The sequence below is a fragment of the Trachypithecus francoisi genome, unplaced genomic scaffold, assembly GCF_009764315.1.
Source record: "Trachypithecus francoisi isolate TF-2019V2 unplaced genomic scaffold, Tfra_2.0 Lachesis_group4, whole genome shotgun sequence".
NCBI lineage: Eukaryota > Metazoa > Chordata > Mammalia > Primates > Cercopithecidae > Trachypithecus > Trachypithecus francoisi.
The window spans coordinates 78,603,113-78,620,322 of NW_022681469.1; the positions used below are offsets into that span (position 1 = coordinate 78,603,113).

The 17,210-nt window shown below is 37.9% G+C and overlaps 1 protein-coding gene across 2 annotated transcripts in view; it reads right to left on the reverse strand.

The window, feature by feature from the left end:
• The window catches only part of COL28A1 (collagen type XXVIII alpha 1 chain), a 186,644-nt gene that overhangs the window by 83,316 nt on the left and 86,118 nt on the right, over positions 1 to 17,210 (reverse strand). For both annotated transcript variants that reach the window (XM_033193259.1, XM_033193258.1), the window contains exons 19-24: positions 11,774 to 11,845; positions 10,949 to 11,017; positions 8,170 to 8,241; positions 4,769 to 4,837; positions 3,775 to 3,843; positions 29 to 97 (exon numbers count right to left, since the gene is read on the reverse strand). In XM_033193259.1, the coding sequence (XP_033049150.1) occupies positions 29 to 97; positions 3,775 to 3,843; positions 4,769 to 4,837; positions 8,170 to 8,241; positions 10,949 to 11,017; positions 11,774 to 11,845 (420 nt within the window). The remainder of the gene's footprint in view (positions 1 to 28; positions 98 to 3,774; positions 3,844 to 4,768; positions 4,838 to 8,169; positions 8,242 to 10,948; positions 11,018 to 11,773; positions 11,846 to 17,210) is intronic.

The window sequence follows — 17,210 nt, forward strand, 5'->3', positions numbered from 1 at the left end:
GGAGGGAAGAAAAAAATGTCCCACTTACAGGCACACCAGGATAGCCATCACCTTTGAGTCCTGGAGCACCCACTGGTCCCCGAGGGCCTTGGACACCCTGGGTAAATTCCAACATCAGTGATGTCATGAGACTCAACTATAAAACATCTGGTTAAACTTAAGCATAAAACCAACTCAATATGCCAACGGTGGATTTCTAACCCAGGAGTTAGAAAATGACTTATTGCTAATATTTTAATTTTTAAAATTATAAAGTTTTAGTGCATCATAAATCAAGAAGACGTATAAAAAATAAAATTTATTAAGTACAATGTGAGAAGAGTAGAAAAGAATACATAGCAAAATTTTGAGTGTGGAATAACTACAGTTTCCTATTGTTGCGTTAAATCTATTGTCTTCATTAATGGAGACTGAATTATACAGGGAACAAACCCAGATGAAAATAAAAACACATTAATTTTTCTAAAACAAGTTATGAAGGGACAGGGTTTGTGATTCGTATCTTGAGACCTAGTAAAAAGTTGTAAATATTGTTTTACAGTGATGACCTTAGGCATCAAAAACTTTTGGTAGCAGCTCTTAGTCTCCTACAGAAAGAGCAGGGAGGGGCGATTATTGTCCTTTGTACAATAGAGTTTTCTAAGACTTGTAACTCTCTTACAAACAGAAATCAGAAAAATTTCTGACTAAAGTAAAATGGGGGGAGAGAAAAAAATTAAGAAGGATCTTTTAGAAGATTACCTACAAGTGACCAGGTGCAGTGGCTCACACTTGTAATCCCCAGCACTTTGGGAAGCTGAGGTGGGCAGATCACTAGGTCAGGGGTTCAAGATCAGCCTGGCCAACATGGTGAAACCCCGTCTCTACTAAAAATACAAAAATTAGCTGGGCTTGGTGGCAGGCGCCTGTAATCCCAGCTACTTGGGAGGCTGAGGCAGGAGAATCGCTTGAACCCAGGAGGCTGAGGCTGCAGTGAGCAGAGATTGCGCCACTGTGCTCTAGCCTGCGCGACAGAGCGAGACTCTGTCTCCAAAAAAACACAAAATTACCTGCAAGTCCATTACGCTTATATTTAAAACCTGTAATACTTCTTTTTACAACACATTCCACCTGTTACTGGTTGATAACTCTTACAACAGCCCTTGTCAATATGCAGCGCTTGTTTTGATAAAGAGCTACTCATGTTTTAAAATATTTATGGTTTTTCTTTATATTGGGAGGAAACTCTAACAACAGGCAGACCTTTGCTTTCCAAGAATGGAGAAAGAAAGCAGCAGGGCTCTTAAGAACTTTCCTTATATGCAAGCAAACTCGGAGATCAAATTACCATTATTCCAAGTGAAAATACTGCCCAAAGTCCAACTCCCAAAAACTATTCTCAACTATACCCCAATGAATGAGTAATTTATTGGGAACAGGGGAAAAAATTTTACATACTCTTTAAGCAATCAGAAACTTTATTTTTAAAACCATGAATGCAACAGCTGTTATTTCCTATTAAATCTAAAAGGCTGTTTTATGTGGCTAACCTTCTTAAGAATGATCATCTTTAGGAAATATGTGGCCACTTATAAAAATTTAACATACTATTCATTATCAACAAAAACTCAAGGTGATTTTTTAAAGTTGAATGAGAGAAAGGAAGCCCATAGTCTTCAGGATGGTACATTTTGGTGTATTCCATCTATGGGGAACTGGTCACTTCTCAGAACCAATTTTTTATGCTATTCCAATTACATTTAAGGTTGAAGCTCTAAACATTCTCATATGAAACTTGTCCCAAAATAAGTTTTCCACTTATCTCCATGTTTACACAAGGAGAGGCCCAACAACAAAATAAAGCAGTAACTGACCCCTGGTTGAGTTAAAAGGAAAAGAAAATTGGAATCAAAATTTACTTTTCAATTTTTATTTCTACGGTCCAGACTTACAACAAATGATCAGCAGCTGCTCTTGTTTAAAGTCTGACAACCACAGTGGAGGGGAAAACCATTAAAACACTCACAGTTTACAAACATCCTTTTTATAGAGATCTTTGTCCTCGCTCCTGCAAAAATCTCAGGTAGCTTGTTACTTCTGTTATTAATAGGAAATATCAAGGAGCAAGAGGAGGAGCAGGTTTTTATTTTGGACTCCTTACCATATTTTTATAGATGGAATTTTGCCACTTGGCTTTTCTACACTGGATTCAAGGAGATGTCCTACAAAGTTATTTACTTCAAAGTGTTTCTCTCATTCATTAGAAATTAGGGCAAAAATGGAAACCCAGTATTTTGAAATCAGCTTTAGGGGGCATCTGGGAGACCCCTGAAGTATTACACAAAATGAAATTAATGTGCTAAAATTTCCATCAGACATTCAAAGGTGTGTATGACCCTCCAAAAACTGAAAAACTAATGAACTAGGGAAGAACGACAAAAAGAGTATCATTAGAGTCCAGAGGAGTAGCAAAAGGCTTGGGTGAAGTGGCAAATATCTTTAAGTACCATCATCTATAATGCCTAATAATCATCAACAGAAAACAGGTGGGGCCTATAAACTCTAGCAGCACGTTTAATTGGATTATATTCCTATTGCAAATAGAAGGATAAGTAGAGAGAGATGTATAAATCATTGATTGTGAATACACAGCTTCAATCTATCAAAATTGTCATGCAAATATAACTGATCAAGGTCATATCTGTAGTTTTCACATTAGAAAATTTGCTATTGTCTCTATGAGCTGTCTATATAGCTTGTGTCTCTAAAGAGAGTGGTCTACATAGTTTGGATTACCTTGGGATCTGGGGGAAGTAGATGAACAATTCGTCCAAGTTTGCCCAAGATTTTCCCAGTTTTAGCCCTGAAAGTCATGTGTTCCAGGACCCCCTTCAATCACGGGAAAACTAGGGCAGCTGTCACTCTAGCAGGGCGAACTATTAAAGCAGTAAGAACACGGGAGGCTCAAGGTTCTCCATTTGCTTTTAATAAGAACCACTCCAATTTATGTCAGTTTTATACAACAAGTTTTTTGCATCATATTTTATTTTAAAAATGACTCCATGTTTTCTTCTTTTAACTTTGAAGGTCATCAGTTTAGTACTTGAACCCTTTTATCTAGATAAGACAACTTAATATGGGAGAATATAAGCAAGTTTCAAAGCTACGCAACAACATGCTATTGATTTTAAAAGTGCTAATGACGGGGCCCTGAAGCTTGTCCTCACAAACAGAGATATCCTAGTTGACACCTAGGAATGTTATAAATGCTAAATTTTGCTGTGGTGCTGGGTATAGTGTGAGGAGGAAAAATGGTGCTTCGTTGCCATGAAAAACCAGATATGATTACAGAAACCTGGTTTCTTATTAATTATTTGTATTTCCCTTTGAAATAGCTCAAAAGGATAAATAATCAAAGCAGGAAATTTTTATTCAACAAAGCTTCCAAGCACACATGCTTTTTTGGACAATGTTTTGCAGAACAGATACTTTGGCAATTAATATGTAAATGAAGAGGCCAGAGGCCATTTAATCCCTTGTATCACAGACAGTGCGAAAGAGTATTTTCAAACAATTGTCTAATCAGCAAAAATTTAACCATAAGAGCTACTTTTCCCCACAAGTATGAAAAATAAACTACGTGATTGCTTGTTTTTTTTAATAAAAGGGAATAGCTATATTCTTACATTTTAGTTCATCAATGTAGAAACTTTGCAAGTTGAAAAATCAACTTATGGATTACATCTAGCTTCGTTTATTTCAGATACAGAAAAACAGAACATGAATAAAGCATACCTTTGGTCCTCGAATAGAAAGTCCGGGTTCTCCTTTAAATCCAGGTATCCCAGGTCCTCCTCTATCTCCCTGTACATTTCAAATGACATTTCACAGGCTACAGTTGTGCAAGAAATCACAAGCACACATAGCAAAAAAAAGCATTGGCCATTCTGTAAAGAGCTTAATCTGTCCATCTCAGACCTTGAGATAGTATATTTAACATTTGAGGGGAATTTCAAATCCTAAGTAAATAACATCTGTCAGTAAAGACTATTACTGCTGTTAGGAGAAAGTCCATTGAAATAATATGTGGCAATTCAGACTCAAATATTTAGACTTTAAGATTGGCTGGGAATGCTCTTAAAACTAAGTGAAGGCCAGGCACAGTGGCTCACACCTATAATTCCAACACTTTGGGAGGCCAAGGCAGGCGGGTCACTTGAATCCAGGAGTTCGAGACCAGCCTAGCCAACATGGCAAAACCCCATCTCTACTAAAAGTGCAAAAATTAGCCAGGCATGGTGGTATGTCTGCAATCCCAGCTATTTGGGTGGCTGAGGCAGGAGAATCACTTGAGCCCAGGAAGTGGAGGTTGCAGTGAGCCAAGATTGCACCACTGCACTCCAACCTGGGGGACTAAGTGAGACTCTGTCTCAAAAAGCAAACCAACCAACCAACCCGAGTGGATATGTCTTCTGCTAAACTCTTCAATTATAAATCCTGGTAGATTCTTCTGAATATATGTTCTAAATTCTTGCCCGTACTGGGGTTTAGGATTTGGAAGACGTAATGAAGGGTAAAGTGACAAGCTTGGGACCAGGAGCACAAAATCTGGTTTCTAGTCCTAACTCTGCTGCTGGCTGTAGTTTGCTTATCTGTGAAGTTTCAGAGTTAAACTGAGTCATTTCTAAGGCTCTTCCAAAACTAAAATTCTAGTTCACTGATACCATGATTTTTTTTCTCCAACTGCCAAAGGGTCAAGAAAAGGAAAATAATTGCCAGGAATATATACCTTTGGCCCAGGTGGTCCGGGAATTGATGTTCCAGGCATTCCAAAAGGGCCCATAATGCCCGGTTCACCCTTAAAAAGAGCAAAATGCTCACTACGTTTCAAGCAGAGAAACCACATATAGAGACAATAATAAACGTATAGAAACGTCTGCAGATTTTTAAATTATATTATGACCTCTGTTGGTTTCAAAGATAGATGTGAAAATAATTTGAGCATCCTTTGTAAACCACTGCTAAAGTTATTGACCAGTAAGATTTCAGTGCTTTTAAATAACTATGTTCAATTAATAACTGAATGTTAAGAAAATTTTATCTCTTGTGCATCCTTTTATTAGCTAATAAAAATTATGCAATTCATGGTGCTTCCCTTTTGTGTTGTATGCTGGGAAGCTCAGAGAGAATTTTTTTTTCAATATAGCAATTATCTTCAGCAAATGTTTTAGGGTGTATTTCTAGGTTATAACTCTTTTTTCTTTGTTGTTTTATTTTAATGACCAAAGGTATTCGTCTTCCATTCTATGTTATCTCACATCCTTTTTAAGAAGTAGAACCCCTATGGGCTGGGAGTGGTGGCTCACACTTGTAATCCCAACACTTTGGGAGGCTGAGGTGGGCGGATCACTCGAGGTCAGGAGTTTTGAAGCCAGCCTGGCCAACATGACAAAACCCCATCACTACTAAAAATACAAAAAAAAAAAAAATAGCCGAAATTAGCTGGACATGGTGGTGTGTGCCTGAAATCCCAGCTACTCAAGAGGTTGAGGCAGGAAAATCACTCAAGGTTGCAGTGAGCTGAGATCGCACCACTGCACTCCAGCCTGAGTAACAGAAAATCACTGTCTCAAAAAAAAAAAAAAGAAAACAAAAAAAAAGAACCCCTATGATTTTAAAAAATGACATTTTTAATAGAAAATTTTAAACATTTAGTGGGGGAGATGTCTAACATTTAGAGTCTCAAAGACTCAGTCTGGAGCAACAGGTAATTCTTCTGTTCCATCTGGGTCTAGACAAGTGATTCTCAAATTTTAGAGAGCAGAGGCATTATCAGGGAAGTTTGGTAATGCACAGTTCTGGGTTCAAACTCCAGAGTTTCTGATTCATCAGATCTAGAGGTTGGTGCCCAGGATTATGAATTTTCATGAAGCACCCCTGGTAAAAACACTATTCCAGAGCAATTGTCAATGTACACCATAAGGTGTTCCAAATGACCCACTGGGATATAAGAAAATATTACAACTTGTCTCTATGTTTTTATCTCATCTATTAAAATTTCAATTGTTTATACAAATTCATAACATATTAGTATGATAGCTTATTAATAAAAATTACAATTAAAAAATTAAAAATCTGTGGCATGTGATCAAAATTTTACTGGAGGGGTTTATAATCAAAACAGTTTGAAAACTACTTCTCTACAGTAGGTGGGCCAAATCTGCCCACCCGCTTGTTTGTACAGCCTTGAGCTATGAACAGCTTTCACATTTTCAAGTGGTCATTATATAAGTAACTACATAATATCTTTCATTTTGCCTCTTGGGCCACAGGACCTAAAATATTTACTATCTGGACCTTTATCAAAACAAACAAACAAACAAAACACTGTGGAGATGAGTCATGGAGAATGAGCTATTTCTATGCTATGTCTAAACATGACCCTCTAGGTTCTCAGACTGCTGACTAATCCTGCGTCTGCCTGACTCACGTCCTCTGAAAATTCAATCGCATGAGCTTCCTATTCAGTCATCCTGCTTCGTCCAGCAGGGACTCCATCAGTCAGATTCACCAGTGATGACTCCTGCCGGGGGCTGTGTTCATCTTCAGAGCTGAGGCCTCCCGCTGTATTGATTAGACAATACAACCAACAAGCTGAGCACACTGGCCCACCGAGACCAATTCATGCCATGGCATGTATGTGCCAGTCCTTAAATCCAAACCTGGAAGGCAATGGCACAGGACACGACAAGAATTTGGAAACACATAAAACCCCCTATCCAAGCCTTTGACAAAGGAACAGAACATGAACCTATTAAAGTTCTTCACTAAAACCAAAGGAAAAGCAAAATTATGTCTCCAGATTTAATTTGTTTTATTTATTTTTTTAAAAAAGAGGTCAATTACTTTTATAATATGAAAAGTATCATGGAAAGTATACAATTATTTTAAATACCCTGTGCTAAGGGATGATTATGCCTTAACATATGGCAATTCTTCACCTTCATCTTTCAAAACAGCTTTATTTCAAAACACAGAAAAATGTTCACTTCGAAATAGAGTAGGACATAAAGACTAATTTGTTATTAATAGTAATACAACATATTTGTTTCATAGTGGCACTTTTCATAATGTGCTTATTGAACTCCCTGCAGCACGGGGCATTTACTTGAGAAGCACAGATTCCTGGGCCCACTCACCTACTGAATCCAGATAGCTGAGGATGGTAACAAAAAATCTGGATTTGTAATAGGTGATACCAATGGACACTGAACGGACACCGAAGTTTAAGAGTCACTGGTGTACAGGTGACGTTTTGTTTTGTATCTGATCTGATCTAGTCAGCACCATTTTTTAAAAATGTGCTTTTTAATCATCTGGTCCTAAAACATACTCCTTGTCTCTTTCTTACAATTAGCATCTTCCTAAACACATGAATTCTCTTAGGTTTGCAGTTTCTGTTTCCTGACACATTCAAATGACCTTAATGGTGGGTCTCGGAGGCTAAGTCAGGACACATACTTAATCGCTCGCCTCACAATCCCCTTCACTTCTTCTCAGCACCCTGTTATCGACAATTTACCAGGACATAGATCCCCTACTTCCCATTTCACCATATTGATTTTTTTCTCCAAATAATTTGATGTATTCAACACTTACTATATACCAGGAAATGTGCTAAGTGCTTTATTAACTTTTAGTCTTCACAACAACCCTGTGAAATAGAATATATCATTATCTTCTTTCTATAATTGAAGTGACTGGCTCTAAAACGGTCACGGCACAGCAGGAGGCAATCAGCCTTCTGAAGAAAAGCCTTCCTCATCACTGTGCTGCCTGTCAGTCTCAGGCTTTTTGGGTTTTAACAAAGCAAGATTATGAAGAACTGGTATCTCCTATGGTCCCAATTATATCCCAACTTCTGAATATTTGGTTGTTACTAGAGAGGACTGACAGACAAATTAGAAACAAAAGTATTTCTATGGGTATTACATATTTTATGCAATCTATTCCATTCTATTGTGGTCTGGGAATAGTATGTTTTCTATGGTTTTTTATTTTGGGGTTTTTGTTTTGTATTTGTTGGGAAGGAAACAAAGAATCCAATTTTCAGTGGAAATCTAATACTCTATTAAAACCAGACAAAAATACAAACTCCTCAAAGCATAAGTCAGAATACAAGAAACATACCTTTGGTCCTTCGGGCCCTGGAAGTCCCCTCTGTCCTTGATTTCCTTTGCTCCCTTTCTTGCCTTCATCACCCTAACAAAATAATTATGAAAATATAAATATTGTATTAGCAACCTCCCCTAACCTAGTAAGGACCACAGTGGAGCCAGATTCTCAACTAATACCAATTTTAAAGTGGGGTGCCCTGAGCACAGCTCAGTTGCACAGGATTCGTCAATGTTCTTGAGGAGATCAGATGACTTCAGCCTTTACCATTTATTCAATGTGATTTGCTGTTTTTCAAAAATCGAGGTTTCGTATCTTTCTTTTGGAACTTTTATTTGAATTTGTAGTTCCTTTGCACCCTGGTCTATTAACAGATGGTTCTGAGACATTCGCAGTTTCAGAAATGAGAGCTATCTATGCTTTTTCATGCTGTTTTTCAATTTTTCTATTTCAGGTTTAAAACATGAAATGAAACATTTTAAAAACCACAGCCCTATTTCTTCCTCACTGGGGAGTCTAATTCTTTCCCCTAAAAGAGACCAATAGTTTTATTGGCAGAAAGATGTTTTAGCATTAACCTGAGGCAGAGCTAGGAACTGACTACTGGCTGTTCCCCAGCATGATTGTGTAAAACTGAAGGTAAAGAATTCCTTTACTTTCAAAACTATCTTCCAACTAGGGTTCAACTGCAAGGCACCATATCCAGGGATGCACATAGCTCAACAAATGAAAAATTCCTCATGGTCTGTGCTGACGCTATTTAAACATTTATAATATAAATGACTGTACCATGGTTTTTAAGGTTGAGCAACAGAATCACCTGGAGGGCTTGTTAGAAACAGATTGCTGGGCCCTCCACCTAGAGTTTCTGATTTCGTACTTCTGCACTGAGGTCCAAGCATTTGCATTTATAACATTCCCAGGTGATGCTGATGCTGCTGGTTCAAGGGACCACACTTTGAGAATCACTGGACTATACTAAGGTCATCAGCAAAGCAGGCACTTTACTAAGAAGAGGTGACCTCCTGTAGAATCCACAGAAGTTTCCATGGTCCACACTAATGGAAAGCAGTAGCACCAGTGTTAAAAAAAAAAAAAAAGTTGAACCTCCAAGTATCTTATATCATTATCACTTACCAGTAGAGACAATTCAACCACAACTATTTGTTTTCTTCCCTCCACTACCACTAATTTAGGTTTTTGACCTAAATCACCCCAGAAATGAACAGGAGGAACCCAATTACATGTAATAAATCGCCAACACTGAACCATGGTATACCTGGGCTATGTAACATGTTCCTACCACTCTTCTCCAATAGCCTTCCATAAGCCACAAGTCACCTCAAGCCACAAATCCAGTAGTCTCTCTTTCCAACGCACATTCTCCTTGCTTTATTGGTGGCATCTGATACCACCCATTGCTTTCATCTTGAAATCCTTTCTCCTTGGTATTCCTAACATGCTACCATTCTGCTTATTCTGTTGAGTGCTTGTTCTCCAGCTACCTCACAATGTGGGGCTTAAACCTCAACTCTCTTTCTTAGAGACATTGTTCATTCTCACGGCTTCAATTATTAACTCCAAGTGACTATTTTCCAAAAGCACATCCTAAAAACAACAGTTCTCCTGAATGTTAACAGATCGGCATTTCTAACAGTGTATTTTGCATGATGATGTTATCCTCTCCACCTCACCCAAAAAGAATCCCTGAGACTGGTAAATCAATAAATGAAAATGTTTACAAGCCTACAAATAGATTTAAATTTCATATCTTCACATTTAAGATTAAGGATTCAATTTTAGTGAGTATGTTCACAAGACATCAATTACTATTTTAGTAGAATTATGAATAGAACACTAATATATATACAAATTTTATTTTTACTTGACTTGTATATAATCCATAAGAATCTTTACATGGGAATTGATAACTGCACATAAAAATAGAAAGAAGGCCAGGCGCAGTGGCTCACACCCATAATCCCAGCACTTCGGGAGGCTGAGGCAGGAGGATCATGAGGTCAGGTGTTCCAGACCAGCCTGGCCAATATGGTGAAACCCCATCTCTACTAAAAATACAAAAATTAGCTGGGTGCGGTGGCATATGCTTGTAGTCCCAGCTGCTCAGGAGGCTGAGGCAGGAGAATTGCTTGAACCTGGGAGGTAGAGGTTGCAGTAATCCGAGATCATGCCACTGCATTCCAGCCTGGGTGACAAGAGTGAGACTCCATCTCAAAACAAACAAACAAACAAAAATTGCAGGAAGACCTGGAACCTTAGAGGCTATAGGTTATGTCACTAGTCGTCTTATCCTATGGATGAATTTGTATAGTCTCATCTTAATATATAAAAATGTTATTCAACTAGCATTTCTACAGAGTTTAAAATAAATGTATGCCAAGTTGTGAAGTGAAATGGCCATTTAATAAAGTGATATTTCTTATTATTGTGTGAGATTTTATAAAGAAAATTTACGGACTGTCAAATCTCAATGATGTATTTCAAGGCTTCTTTTCCTTCCTATGTGTTTTTTAAATGTCAATCTGACCATTTATTGAGACAACATGTGTTGAACTCCTCTCTGTGCTGGGTCTTACAATAGATGTTAGGAAAATAAAAATGAATCATTTATGCTTGCTGTCTTCCCAAATCTTGCAAGATAGTATTCACACTTTTAAGCCAGATATAAACACATTTGACATAGTAAGAATAACAACCAAATTTCTTCTAAGTTGGCTCCTCAGTATGAGGACCAGAACACAGGCTGCTTCCTCCAACACTGTCATTTCCATACCTTGGGGCCAGGCTGTCCTTTTCCAGGTGGTCCCTCTGGGCCTCTTGCTCCTGGAAGCCCTGCTTCTCCCTAGAGAAAATGACACTGATGTCTTAGGTGACCCTCCAGTAGACAGACTGTATGTATCATCCCACCTTGTCTCCTTTTATCACCAGTGGATTCAGCTGAGACTCTCCAAAACACACCATACCTTCACTGTAGTCTCAAAATCAAGCTGGAAGTTTATAAACTTGAAATAAAGTAACATCAAACTCCAGTTTAACTCAGAGCAGCTGGAGTATCATGAAAAAGTAATTTCTCAGCCAATTTCCAAAGCAACAAGCTCATTTTCCTTTGGCTCTTCCTTCGCATTTGGTAGATTTTTTAAAAAACAGGGAAGACCTTCAGCCTTTCCACCTGCTGTTTTTTGCTACTTTTATTGAAAAATGAGTATTTCAAATGTCAACTCAAAATACTTCAGGAAATCTTTACAATGGCCTTATTTCCTGAATGCATTCACAGACTCTCCTCTTGGCGGGGGACGGGGGGCGGGGGGAGTGGCTTTCTCTTAAATTTAAATTAATGTGCTTTCTAGAAATCCTGAAGAAACTAGGCCATAACCAAAACACCAGAGAGAAGGCAGAGGATGTGAGACACTATCTCAGCCTTTGAGTAGGCCCCTCCTTCTCTCAGGGAAAAGTGAAAAGGGACATTTGGGATTGTGAGATATTTTTTCTTCAAGAGACTAAGTTTGTCCTGGATGGCTTGATTCGCACTCCTGAGGGACCAAGATATCAGTTTGGTTTAATAGTTCCTACTCCAGTAATATGAAAAGCTTGGTCTTACCTTCTTCCCAACAGCTCCATCTTCTCCTGGTACTCCTGGTTGTCCTGGGAGCCCTATTGAGCCTGGCTCCCCCTGGTGGATGAACAAATATTTTATTTCCCAAAAGTTCATACCTCCATTCTGAGGTACTTGCAATTGGATGTATCTTAGTGTGTGAGAAAAGCCTCCGTGAAATCTGATTAGTAATTAATACTAAACTATTTGATCTTTGGAAGTTACTTAACATCCCTAGGCCTTAGTTTTTGATTCTATTTTTATGGGCTGAATTGTGACCCCAAAAAGATATGTTGACGTCCTAACTCTTTGTACCTGTAAATGTAACCTTAATTGGAAACACGGTCTTTGCAGATTTAATCAAGTTAAGATAAAGTCATTACAGGAGGCCCTAATTCAGTGTAATAGATGATATAATTTGGCTCTGTGTCCCCACCCAAATCTTATTCGAATTGTAATTCCAAGTGTTGGAGGAGGGGCCTGGTAGGTGATCGAGTTATAGGGGTGGACTTTCCCCTTGCCGTTCTCATAATAGAGTTCTCATGAGATCTGGTTGTTTAAAAATGTGTGTGTAGTACGCCCCCCTTCACTCACTCTCCTGCTCCTCCATGTGAAGATGTACTTGCTTCCCCTTCACCTTCTGCTAGGATTATAAGTTTCCTGAGGCCTCCCAAAAGCCAAGCAGATGCCAGTATCATGTTTCCTGTGCAGCCTGCAGAACTGTAAGTCAATTAAACCTATTTTCTTTATAAATTACCCAGTCTCAGATAGTTATTTAAAGCAAAGACAGAATGGACTAATACAATGGGTACTATAAAAAGAGGAAAATGCCTCTTGAAGACAGACACATAGGGAGAGCACCATGTGACAAGAGAGGCAAAGACTAGAGTGAGCATCTGCTAGGCAAGGCATGCCAAGGATTGACAGGCACCCCCAGAAGCTAAGAAGAGACCAGGAAGCATTCTCCCTTACAGGTTTTGGAAGAAGCATAGCCCTGCAGACTGATTTTGGACTTCTAGCCTCTACGACTGTGAGACAATAAATGTCTGTTGTATTAAGCCACTCAGTTCCTAGTACTTTCTTATGTCAGCTCTAGAAAACTAATATAAAAGTGAAATAACAAATTTGTGCCCTAACACCACTTCCAACTCTAATATTCAGTAATTCCACTTGCTTTCAAGTTAATTTATGATTAGTAATAAATCCTTTAAAATGTTCAGGAAAAAATATGCTACTTTCAAAGAGTTTAAAGTATCTTTATGGCATTTATTAATAGCAACAAAATGGAAAATAATTGGAAGTAACTTCAACTAACCTAAACAAGCCAGTGGAAAAAAGCACAGTAAATCTAATACTAAGTAGATGGAATGATAAATATGAGAGAAGAAAATAATAAACTTGAAAACAAAAAGTAAGAAGATTCATAAAACTGAAAGGTAATGCCTTTTTTTTTTTTTTTTCGTTTGTTTGAGATGGAGTTTCACTCTTATTGCCCAGGCTGGAATTCAATGGTGCGATCTCGGCTCACTACCACCTGCGCCTCCCAGGTTCAAGTGATTCTCCTGCCTCAGCCTCCGGAGTAGCTGGGATTACAGGCATGTGCCATCACACCTGGCTAATTTTGTATTTTTAGTAGAGACAGGGTTTCTCCATGTTGGTCAGGCTGTTCTCGAACTCCTAACCTCAGGTGATCTGCCTGCCTCAGCCTCCCAAAGTGCTGGGATTACAGGTCTGGGCCACCATGACTGGCTGGTAATGCCTTTTTTAAAAAGAATAAAAGTGAATACATTTCTTTTTTTTTTTTTTTTTGAGGCGGAGTCTCGCTCTGTCACCCAGGCTGGAGTGAGGTGGCCAGATCTCAGCTCACTGCAAGCTCCGCCTCCCGGGTTTACGCCATTCTCCTGCCTCAGCCTCCCGAGTAGCTGGGACTACAGGCGCCCGCCATCTCGCCCGGCTAGTTTTTTTTGTATTTTTAGTAGAGACGGGGTTTCACTGTGTTAGCCAGGATGGTCTCAATCTTCTGACCTTGTGATCCGCCCGTCTCGGCCTCCCAAAGTGCTGGGATTACAGGCTTGAGCCACCGCGCCCGGCCTAAGTGAATACATTTCTAATAGGAGTGATTAGGTTTTTTAAAAGATACCAATAAATAATATTAAAAAATAAAGATATAACTATAAATATAGTAAATTTTTTTAAGTCATAGAAAATTGGTGATAAATTTTTTAAAATGTATTGAAAAATATGAATTATATAAATGCTGTAAAAAGAAATGAACAAGCTAGATAAACCAATACTATTAAATAAATTGAGTCAGTGATTAAAAGTCTCTAGTTCATCTCCCTCCAAGATCACAAGCTTAGTTGGTTTTACAGCAAGACTTACCCAACTTTTAAACTTTTGAAGAACAGTTATTCCCTATCTTATATAAACAGTTCTAAAAAAAAGAAAAAGAGGGAAGTCTACCTAATTTATTTTATGAGGCTTATAAAGCCTTTTCAAAAAAATTATGCAATGGCAAGACAAGAAAACAAAATTATAGACCAGTCACCCTATGAGATATAGCACAATTTAAGCTTCCAATCAAATGCTTTAATTTCCCCCAGTGCCTGTATAAAAGTTTCCAAGTCATAATGCAGGGATTGAGAAACCAGGGAAAGTTCAGGCATCTCTCTAAGGAGATAAACATGCATCTGGGTGAACCAAGGTATCAAAAGTTCACAGAGTAGATTACCAGAAGCAGTTACACAGAGAAAACTATAAGCATCTGCTGAGCATCCACAATGAGTATTCAATCAGTTGAGTACTGCTCAGTACATGTGTATGAAGAAACTACCCAAGGCCAGGAAAACAACCAACTTAAAAGATTAGAGAGAACTGACTTTGAACCAGGAATACTGCCTATTTCTACTTTCAAGAAATAAAACCTCACAATTCTGAAGGCATAAATTGGAGTTCTAAAAAGGGTCTTACCTCAACAGCAGGGAAAAATTAACCCTAGACTAAATGTTGCTGTAGTCTTACCTAATAAAACTTAAATGCAAGACCAAAATGGGTCAATCCGTTTTCAAGTAACTACAAAATATTCAAGAACAAAGCTCAAATTAGAGGAATACAAAAATATCCAACATGCAAAAAGATAAAATTCACAATGTTGGGCATTCAATAAAAAACTACTCAGCTGGGCATAGTGGTACATGCCTGTAATCCTAACTACTCAGTAGGCTAAGGCAAGAAGACAGCCTGAGCCCAAGAATTCAAAGCAAGCCTGGGCAACAGAGCAAGACCCCATCTTTTAAAATATTAATATTAATAATAATATTTAATTTAAAAATAGGCATTCAAAAAGGCTGAAAAATATAGCACTTTGTGTTGAGAAAAATCAACCCATTGAAACTTGCCCAGAAATAAAACTGGCATTAGAATTAGTAGGTAAGAACATTAAAACAGTTATTATCACTATATGCCATACAGTCAAGAAAACAGAGGAAATTTAAAGCATGTTAAATAGAGACATGGAAGATATATGGAGGATACAAATTAAAATTTTAGATTTGAAAATTACAATGTATGAGATAAAAAAACACTGGACAGAATTAAAAGCTTATTAGTGTCATGGAAGAAAAGATAAATGAACTAAAACATGTAGCAATAAAAGCTATCCTAAACACAGAGAGGAAAAAGACTGAAAAAGAATGAGCAGAGCACCAGTGAACTGTGAAATAACCTGAAACATCCAAATAATAGCCTGGCCAACATTATTAAAACCCATCTCTACTAAAAAATACAAAAATTAGCCAGGGGTGGTGGTGCATGCCTGTAATCCCAGCTATGTGGGAAGCTGAGGCACAGGATCACTTGAACCCAGGAGGCAGAGGTTGCAGTGAGTCAAGAGCATGCCACTGCACTTCAGCCTCGGTGGGAGTGAGACTCTGTCTCAAAACAAGAATAAAATCCAAATATAAGTAAAACTGAAGTTCCTTAGGTGAGGAAGTGCTATTTCAAGAAATACTGGCCAAATATTTTCCAAATTTGTTGAAAACTATAACCCATAGATCTAAGAATATCAGTAACCAAGAATATCAATGAACTTCAAGCACAAGAAACATATCTAAGGGACATTATAATCACACCACTCCAAACCAGTGATGTAGAGAAAATCTCAAAAGCAGCCAGAGGAAAAAAAGACATGTTGCGCAGAGAAACAAATATAAGGATAACAACAGATTTCTCATCAGAAACAATGCAAGAGAGAAGACAATAGAACAACATCTTAAAAGTACTAAAAGGAAGACAAAGGAACTGCACACTGTAATTCTGTAACTGGAAAAAATAATAAGCAAAGATTTTTTCTTTTGGAAGTTGATTTGGCAATTTCTTGGAATGCTAAATGAATACCTACCTTCTGACCTAGCCATTTCACTTCTAGGTGTTTACCCAAGAAAAATAAAAACAAATGTCCATACAAACACATATATAAGTGTTCATAACAGCTTTATTTATAATATTCAAAATCTGGAAAAAAGCAAAATTTTTATCCACAGATGAATGGATAAACAAATTGTGGCATATCCATATAATACAATAGTATTCCGTAATATGAAGGAATGAACTGTTCATATATATGCTACAACATGGATCTTAAAATGATTTTGCAGAGTTAAAAGAAGCCAGAAAAATATCATAAAGTATATAATTCCATAAAAATCTAGAAAATGCAAACTACTGAATGGGAAAAAACTAGAAAAATTCCCTTTGAAAACTGGCACAAGACAGGGATGCCCTCTCTCACCACTCCTATTTAACATAGGGTTGGAAGTTCTGGCTAGGGCAATCAGGCAAGAGAGAGAAATCAAAGGTATTCAGTTAGGAAAAGAAGAAGTCAAATTGTCCCTGTTTGCAGATGATATGATTGTATATTTAGAAAACCCCATTGTCTCAGCCCAAAATCTCCTTAAGCTGATAAGCAACTTCAGCAAAGTCTCAGGATACAAAATCAATGTGCAAAAATCACAAGCATTCTTATACACCAGTAACAGACAAGCAGAGAGCCAAATCATGAATGAACTCCCATTCACAATAGCTTCAAAGCGAATAAAATACCTAGGAATCCAACTTCCAAGGGATGTAAAGGACCTCTTCAAGGGGAACTACAAACCACTGCTCAGTGAAATCAAAGAGGACACAAACAAATGGAAGAACATACCATGCTCATGGATAGGAAGAATCAATATCATGAAAATGGCCATACTGCCCAAGGTTATTTATAGATTCAATGCCATCCCCATTAAGCTACCAATGAGTTTCTTCACAGAATTGGAAAAAAAGTGCTTTAAAGTTCATATGGAACCAAAAAAGAGCCTGCATTGCCAAGACAATCCTAAGTCAAAAGAACAAAGCTGGAGGCATCACGCTACCTGACTTCAAACTATACTATAAGGCTACA